Source organism: Varroa jacobsoni, unplaced genomic scaffold (assembly GCF_002532875.2).
Source record: "Varroa jacobsoni isolate VJ856 unplaced genomic scaffold, vjacob_1.0 scaffold_464, whole genome shotgun sequence".
Classification (NCBI taxonomy): Eukaryota; Metazoa; Arthropoda; class Arachnida; order Mesostigmata; family Varroidae; genus Varroa; species Varroa jacobsoni.
In genome coordinates this window covers 39,798-48,956 of record NW_019213366.1, presented here as the reverse complement: position 1 = coordinate 48,956, position 9,159 = coordinate 39,798, and the positions used below count along the sequence as shown (strand labels likewise).

The window sequence follows — 9,159 nt, the reverse complement described above, 5'->3', positions numbered from 1 at the left end:
CGGCAATACGGGGCTCTCGGCCAACATGGTCATCGTAACGCAGGTAATTTTCCGCTTTTTAGTGCAAACCCTTTTATGATGTTAAGTTATGGAAAATAGTCGAAGATTACTTTTCAGGAATTCTAATCTACTGTAGATATATACGCGAACGCTTAAAGGAAAACCGATCCTTACATAATGTTGCCGAACTTCTACATTTCACGCAAAAGATTGCGCCGCAACCTACCAAGACTAAGTAATTTTTCATGTTCAGACAAACGCGACTCAATACAGTCGTCTCTTTTCGAATTCTTTGCGTCAATACTTCTAAGACAAGTAGTTAATTTTATAAGTTACGAAAACTCTTTAAACATATTCGTAATATCGTTCAGAGTAATTTCCTTAGTTAGACAATTCGGACGATTATATTGCCTTTAATATTGACGTTGGTGACGATCGATCGTTGAGTAGCGGCCTTTAGTTGTTTATTCTTTATCGACCGCTTGATTTTAAATTGTTATTGTTATTATCAGTATTTGGAACATCATAACCTGTTTCGGCAGTACTTTATTACCTTAAATTACAAAAGAATGCAATCTAACTTACTTGCCATCTAGTTGTGCTGTTTTTGCTTTAGCGCGTATATGTAGAGCATTTTAAAATTAATAGGTATTATACCATACTTTATGAAAAATAGAATACATTTTTAATAAATAAAGCCTCATTAACTTTATGTAAATCAACTAAAATCAACACCTCATTTTGTATTCTTATTAAATAATGATTCTTCATTAATTTTAGCTACTATGCACTAAACATTTTTGTTGATGTAAGTAGATTAATGTATAGTGAAATCAACTATGGAACCATAACTCATGTGCTGTAATAATATTTTAACAATGGGATTCATATAAATATGTTTTAGGGAGATTAATATTTAACTATCCTAATCAAAGTTTGAATTTCAGGGCGACTTCATCTGGATCGAACCGTCGACGAAGCGCGAGTTCGATGTCGCCATCGGTGCACAGGTCGTCTCCGCAGAAGGTCGTCGGATACAGGTACGATATTTGAAATGTCTAGTCCATACGCCTATTGAAATGCACTTGTTATTAATTAACAGTGATGGTGAACATGTGACTGCCAATTGCATCTATGTATGACTGGCTGCGCTAAATATATAATTTACACAAAAAAATCAGAAATCGCTAACAGTGTTTTTGATGTACGGCAAAACGTCTGTTATATTAAATAATAACAGCGCGTGCAACAAACATAGTGACTTAACATGGAATCAACTGAAAATGACAACGCTTTATAAATGTTGCGGTAATGAGTAATATTAAGCAGCATATTACATGCAAATCCGGCGGACTTTGATATTGAATAATTTTTTAACTACGCGTTGCTAGAAGGCAAAATTCGTCCGTTATATTGGCTGCCCATCGTTTAGTAGTCTTTAACACCTTCCTGCTTAAAAAATGCTATCTTGGATCAAGTGGTGACCTCCTCATACATGCTGGTCTGCATGCAGGGAACCCGATTTGGTTAGCAGCAATTCTATGTTTTAATGAACGCGACATTCAGTTGCCTGGGCAGTTTCTGTAGTAGACAAGCAACACTTCACGTAAATATCCGCCCAGTTACACATGCCTGCCTGTCAAAAACACATGATCGAGTGAATCCTAGAGGGTTGACGGAAATACGTCTACTGGTCAAACCACATCGCACCTCATAAGACATACAAGATATTGCAAAAGCAATGACTTTGTCATCCATATAGCTTCGTCAATTATTACGAACATAGTATGTGTTAAGCTGTTACAAACGAGTCCGCCGGACTTTGAACTATGTGACGTTAGGTAAAATTTCGTTGGTAAATAGTCACGTTTTCTAGAACCTTGGGGGTGAAAATATGTCGAGTTCACCTTAGGGAAAATGGATTCGAAAGAAAAAACAGTTGCATTCTCGAAAACACTTAGGGGTTAAGGCTCAAATTATCGAAGATTAGTGAAGAAATTAGCCAAGAAGACCTTAAATGAAAGCACAGTACGCGAATCGTGGAAACATTTCAAAAACATGCATTTCAGTGTTGAAGACCAGCCAGGAGATAATGCAAATGCTAGAAAAACTGCATTTTCAGGCAGTGATCTCAACAATAATTAGGTGTTTTTGACAAATTGCTTAGCTTTTTTTTGCTTTGAGGTTCTCACAAAATATATAATGTTTTTACAAAAGTTACTTGTTTGGTTTTTCAAGTGCCCTGACATTAGCATAACATTTTAAAAGCTAAAATCAAATTAGCTTTAGATAGCAGAGTAGCTGCGAAGGGTAACGGGTGAATAGTAGAATAGTAATGACTCGGCAATGGGAGTACTGCCTAACTGACACAGGAGAATGGTTTCAAGGTCACACCGTGACTAAAGAAAGACATCCATATCTGAATCAGGGTAACTGAGTAATCGAATCAGTTACCGACCAGAGTTACCAATGTCATGAGATTATCTCTACTGATTTTGCAGCTGATATGACGATAAAAATGACATGACATAGAACGTTTATGGAGAAGTAACTAGAATAATATAATGGGATGACAGAACGTGATCTAGACCATATGCGAAAAAGGGGCAAATCAGTGCGAAAACTAAGAAGTTCATTGGGTAATGTACATACGGGATGCTACTCGTCAGTGGATAGGTTAAGCAGTAACAACAACTCGGTGTCGATAATGATGAGACCATTGAAAATAATTTTGGTGAACAGGTTCGGGACGATGACGGACGCGATACCTGGCTGGCACCTGAACGCCGCATTAAAGCTATGCATCCAACATCGGTTCAGGGAGTGGAAGACATGATCTCCTTGGGCGACCTGCATGAAGCTGGAATTCTTCGAAACCTACTCATTCGATACAACCACAATCTAATATATGTAAGCGGAAACATGTTACGTAAATCATTTTGTCGTTATGGATAGCTTGTATGTAGTAGGTTAGTTTTAGCTTAGTTAACTCTGTTCGAGACCTTTCCTTCATAGCAACGATAATGCGAGTGTACGACCTTATATCACAGTCGATTGCTGATTCAAACATGCTGAACTTCAGTTGACTTGAGTGAATCAGATCTGCAAAAATATTTTCCAGAACTATAGTTGCTTAGGATACTAGTATGTATAAGATTTGTATTCACATCCATAATGTATTTCAGACGTACACTGGATCAATTCTGGTGGCCGTTAACCCGTATCGGATCCTCCCAATCTATACGGCGGAGCAAATTAAGATGTACCGGGAACGTAAGATTGGTGAACTTCCTCCACACATATTCGCAATCGGGGATAATGCTTATGGCAACATGAAGCGCTTTCATGTTAATCAGTGCATCATCATCTCGGGTGAGTCTGGCGCTGGTAAAACGGAAAGTACGAAACTGATCCTGCAGTATCTTGCTGCAATTTCTGGCCAGCACAGTTGGATCGAGCAACAGATCCTCGAAGCTAACCCCATCCTGGAGGCATTTGGGAACGCCAAAACTATACGCAACGATAATTCTAGTCGCTTCGGAAAGTATATTGATATCCACTTTAACATGGGCGGAGTCATAGAGGGCGCTCGCATTGAGCAATACCTGCTTGAAAAGTCGCGAATCGTTTCACAGGCGTCTGACGAGAGGAATTATCACATATTTTACTGTATGCTTGCTGGACTCAGCAGAGAGGAGAAAGAAAAGCTGGACCTTAATAACTGTTCGAAATATGCGTATCTTACCGGTGGGGGTTCGGTGACGTGTGAAGGACGAAATGATGCCCAAGAGTTTAGCGACATTCGATCAGCAATGAAGGTACTAATGTTTTCCGACGAGGAGATCTGGGAGATTATGAGAATTCTAGCAGCTGTCTTACACCTTGGCAATATCCAATTCAAGCCTACGTTCGTCGACAACCTCGATGCTGTAGAGATTGTCTGCAGTCCATCGGTGCAGAGCGCTGCTAGCCTTCTACGGGTTGAAGTAGCTCAACTCGTACAGGCGTTGACAACGAGGACGATTTTCGCTCATGGTGACACAGTGGTATCAAACATGGGTGTAGATCAAAGCCGAGACGTACGCGACGCCTTTGTTAAAGGCATCTATGGTCGGATGTTTGTTCAGATCGTCAACAAGATCAATGCAGCAATATATAAGCCGAAACAATCAACACAACATTATCGGACATCGATTGGTGTACTTGACATTTTCGGGTTTGAGAATTTTAATGTAAACTCATTCGAGCAGTTCTGCATAAATTACGCAAACGAGAATCTTCAGCAATTTTTTGTACAGCACATATTCAAGCTAGAGCAAGAAGAGTATAATCTCGAAGCTATCAATTGGCAACACATCGAGTTTGTCGATAATCAAGAGGCCCTCGACATGATCGCCGCTAAACCTATGAACATTATGGCGCTGATTGATGAGGAGTCGAAATTTCCTAAAGGTGCGTATATAATGATTAAAAAAAAAGTGTAATACCTTATAACTGCAAATACAGACCGCGTCAATTTGCATGTGCCCAATCAGATTCGAACCGAATATCGTCTGCCTGATAATCTTTCTTAATATAGTCATTAGATACATCATTAGAATACATGTTTAGTGTTCTTCAAGTCCGTTTGGTCAGTGTTTCAAATAGAAAGCTGCCTTTATTTAAATAGTTTTAGCGATTTCTTTCGGGCACCAATTATATTCGAATACAGTACTGGTTAAGTGATATAGACAAACCCGGTCAATCTAGGTTTTACAGTAAAGTAAGCGCGGGCGTGTGAAAATGTTTTCGTGCTTTTTTTGTGCATAGGAACCGATATGACCCTACTAAATAAGCTCCACAAGCAGCATTCAGCCAATCGAAACTATCTGAAACCAAAGTCGGATATTAGCACTTCGTTTGGGATGTGCCACTTCGCCGGCGTGGTTGTCTACGAGACAAAAGGGTTCCTTGAGAAGAATCGCGATACGTTTAGCGCAGACCTCATTCAGTTGATTCAAATGAGCGAGAATCGTTTCATGCAAAATCTTTTCATTAGCGAAGTCAGCATGGTAAGGAAGCATAATAACAAAAAACCAGCGCTCGCAGACAGGTTTTAAACGCCTAGAATTTTTTAGTTAGAGATGTGCTCTTGACTTTGGATGCCATAAGTATAATGCAAATATAGATATTGAAAAACTTTCAATAACTTTAGATGATGTCGCCAACGACATGTTTGAGCGCGAAATCACTTACGGTAACAGTACGTTGTGATGATTAAAAAATGCTTTGTTATCACAACTTTCGGCAGTAAATGTTAGCCATACCAATACTGAAAAATAAAAAGCTACAAGTAACATTATCTCAGATTTAGACATTATCCTCGTCGGTAAATGACAGAACTAAGTGTTGTACCTACAATAGCATGTACATAAGATGCTCTATGTCGTTCTAGGGAACGGAAACGCGTAAGAAAACACCAACGTTGAGTGCGCAGTTCAAGCGCTCGCTAGACTCTCTAATGAAGGCGCTCAGCCAGTGTCATCCATATTTTATTCGGTGCATCAAGCCGAACGAATTCAAGAAGGCCAAGATGTTTGATCGCGAGCTCTGTTGCAAACAGCTTCGCTACTCAGGAATGATGGAAACCATTCGAATCCGACGGGCCGGTTATCCTATCCGACATACGTTCAGGGAGTTCGTCGAAAGATACCGATTTCTCATTTCGGGGGTTCCCCCGCCGCACAAGTAAGTCAGTTTCCCATCGGCTCTATTAACACAAAACATAAAATACAATCAACTCTATCTTCTGTTTTTATTTCAGTTTTGTAAGATCTTGAATCTGTTTAAAGCGATTACTCATGAGATTCCTATTGAATGCAACGTTAGAAAGTTCAAAATTGAATATGTTACAGTTAGAAAGTGTCATGATAGTCAACTTGCCAAGCGTGATTGCCTGATGCGGTGTTATCGAGTGCTCGTAGCTCACGCTTAGCGTCCGGCTCCCAACCGTCATGCCATCATGGCAATAAGCATTCGCGGGTGAAGTACCGTATGGCTAACAGAAATCACAATATAAACAAACATATGTGCTTCTTTAGAACGCGCTTAGCATATTCTGTACGACGAGATTGATCTCGGAAATATATGGTTAATGGTGAATCAATATTCGCTGCAATCAAGAATCATGATTGCTTTCGTGGGATAGTTTGGGTACACTGATAATAATATAATTGGTTTATTAAATTTATTTTTTCAGAGTGGAATGCAGGCAAGCGGCGTCGAGAATACTTCGATCTGTTTTAGGAAAGGCAGACTTTCAGATTGGGAAGACAAAGGTGTTCTTAAAAGACGCGCAAGATCTTTTCCTTGAACAGGAACGCGACCGGGTACTCACACGCAAGATTCTTGTTCTACAAAAAGCCATTCGTGGATGGTATTATCTTTTATGTTCATATATTCTCCATTGTAACGAGTAGTCAATAGTTTTTTTGCAGAATCTCAGTAGGCTTAGTTTATCTTTCCTCAGCTCTATCGGTCTGGCCAACCACTTCTAATCAACATAGGCCTGACTACCCCTTTCACCCAACTCAAAAACCCGAAGCATCTTCAGACAGCTCAGAGACCCAGATCACACTGCGCACCTATTGGTGGATGTTGAAGAGTCGGTAGTTGATATCTGAGGTAGAGCAGTATCCATGTACATGGCTAGGATGCCGTGGCTCGACTGCATGTTTAATAAACTCAACTGCTTTACCTTATACTTTGCTGAAGTACTTACACCGAGCAATAGGATATCTTACATGGGGTCGCTGAAAAAGGTTCTGTTGGACCTCGAGTCAAGGAAGCGACTCATCCCAAAATCGCCCGCCTTCTGGCCGTTTGCTGAACTGCATCCTTCGAATGCATGGGGGCTGGCACTTTGCTTTTTTAGTATGGAGAAGCTTCTCTGTTGGTAATTTCGAAATAGAAACGAGCGCGGATTCGTTAAAAAAGAACGTTCACTCCAAGTTGCTTGCGTATCCGCTGATTAAGAAACCGCCTGCTGTATTTCAAAAGCAGAAAGGAAACAACATAACACCTGGAAGGGAGTGTTCCAATGAAGTCGCTTACATGGTTCTTATGGCATACACTAAAAGACACTCAAAGCCACTGAGCCTCCTGTACGCGCTGTCTGTTGAGCTCAAGTTGATTTCTATTCGACTTTGCGCGCGAAAATCAAATTTCATAGAACTTGCTCTATGTTTATGTCCTTTTGAGCGTGCTCGTTTAATTAGCTACGATGCTACAAAAGAATGAAATAAAAATAAATTACAGGGTCACGGAAAACTCCCTTTTTTTTTTCAAACGACGAGCTTGACCTAAGGTGACAATCCGAGTCGACTTATATTTTTATTTCTAGTTAGACTTTACTGATGGAATAAAGAATTTAGTCGAAGTCTTTTTCTATGCGAATGAGTCCGTTATTTACCGCCTTGGCAGATTTCGAGTGCCTCCGGCTCCGGCTAGATTCCGCATAGTATTCACTAAATAGAATTAATAACCAACCTGGCTAAAGTCAAGGCTGTACACATTGAAAGCAGCGATAGGGACGGCAGGTAACCTCATTGTATCATCTCTTCGATATGCTAATAGGTTCCTGTGTCTCGGGTTATTAATTTTTTGATAGTCACAGATGTATTTCGCGCATCACAGAGAAGCATAGGAAAGCCCTAACTATGCCTTTAATATAATATAAGCTCCAAAGGAACGCTCTCTCACGATGGCGCTCCATCTATTCGATCTGAAAGTGGTGCCGGTTGTGGCTTAGTGAAGATCCTAAACGAAAGGAAAGGCTTGTCGAAATAGATGTAGATTTGTGACAGGTGAAGATCTGACGTAATGACTCGAAAAAACCGAAGCAGGAAAATCATGTTATCACTTCCTTCGCAGTGTACGATTTCTACCATAATCTATGTACAGATGCTCGCCCTTATGAACCTAATAAAAGGTGTATTTGCAGTAGATGCGGAAGGAGTTGTGATAAATACTGTGCACCAGCCGGCCAGCTGTCTTCTAGTACCCTCGCTAGAAAGCCTGGTTCACAGCCTTGTCTCCCAAATTTTGAACTTATTAGTGTTGAATTTCCTACCAGACAGTTAGTAATTATGAATTTTTTCTAAGATTCTACGAAAGGGTATATAATCTTATACTTAGCTGATATATATATGTATATAAAAAACACTATTTAAATACTGTTGTTTATCAAATCTATCACCAAAGGTAAATGCATCAGTTGATTTTTTCAGTTTCTTTGGGTCCCTTAGTTTTATCTAGTTCTGGGGAGAGTTTGAATGCGGAGTGGTTTTTGTCTTTATCTCTCACACATCCTCTTTATACAGGCAACGTCAGAAAGCTGAGTGGAATGAATCTGTTCATTTATTACGGTAGTTAATCTACTTGCAGAGGGTCAATTCGTAACTGTTTCTGGACAGTGTATGTAATCACCATGTTTGTCGATGCATGCGTATTATAGGTATTGGAGACGACGTTTCGTACGGCAGCGCGCAGCTGCCATTGTGATCCAACACTGGTGGAAAACCAAGCACCAGAGACGGATGTTTCTCAAGCAGATGCGCGGCTTCCAGCGCCTTCAGGCGTTGTGGCGAGGCCGGATTTTGGCTCGGCGCTTCCAGCTACTTCGCGCGAACGTGGTGGCGCTCCAGGCGCGTTGTCGCGGTGTCCTGGTGAGGAGGGAAGCCGCACGACGGCTTCGAGCGGTCGTCATAATTCAAAGCTTCATTCGAATGGTTATCGCTAAAAAACTGTGAGTTATAGCAACACTCCTTAACAATACTGCCTAGATAAATAGAGTTGAATAGGGTAATCGTGAATATGTCTGTTCTTTGTAACGACTTAATATGCTTGCGTAGTTATTGTTTGTATTTGTTCGTAATTACCTGTAGTATTAGCCCTAAGGAATTACAAAGTAACACAGGATTTGTTCTTTCTATGTTGCGTTTTTTGTGATAAAAATTCATTGAATCATGTGAATATATTGGTTAGCTCATTGATTTCTCTTTAAATTGTCGAGGCTAGATGCATCCAAATTAAAAATTTCCAGACTACCTATTCTCCATGATAAAATGTGGACTTGAAGCAGGCCTAACACGATCGATTTAACCACAGTATTCATTGCTC

General features: G+C 40.2%; 1 protein-coding gene across 2 annotated transcripts in view; it reads left to right on the top strand.

Annotated features, from left to right (window-relative positions):
- The window catches only part of ck (unconventional myosin-VIIa ck), a 40,776-nt gene continuing 31,617 nt past the window's right edge, over positions 1 to 9,159 (top strand). For both annotated transcript variants that reach the window (XM_022833590.2, XM_086968419.1), the window contains exons 1-8: positions 1 to 43; positions 948 to 1,040; positions 2,743 to 2,910; positions 3,186 to 4,452; positions 4,810 to 5,051; positions 5,435 to 5,727; positions 6,239 to 6,415; positions 8,495 to 8,785. In XM_022833590.2, the coding sequence (XP_022689325.1) occupies positions 26 to 43; positions 948 to 1,040; positions 2,743 to 2,910; positions 3,186 to 4,452; positions 4,810 to 5,051; positions 5,435 to 5,727; positions 6,239 to 6,415; positions 8,495 to 8,785 (2,549 nt within the window). In that variant the 5' untranslated portion in view covers positions 1 to 25. The remainder of the gene's footprint in view (positions 44 to 947; positions 1,041 to 2,742; positions 2,911 to 3,185; positions 4,453 to 4,809; positions 5,052 to 5,434; positions 5,728 to 6,238; positions 6,416 to 8,494; positions 8,786 to 9,159) is intronic.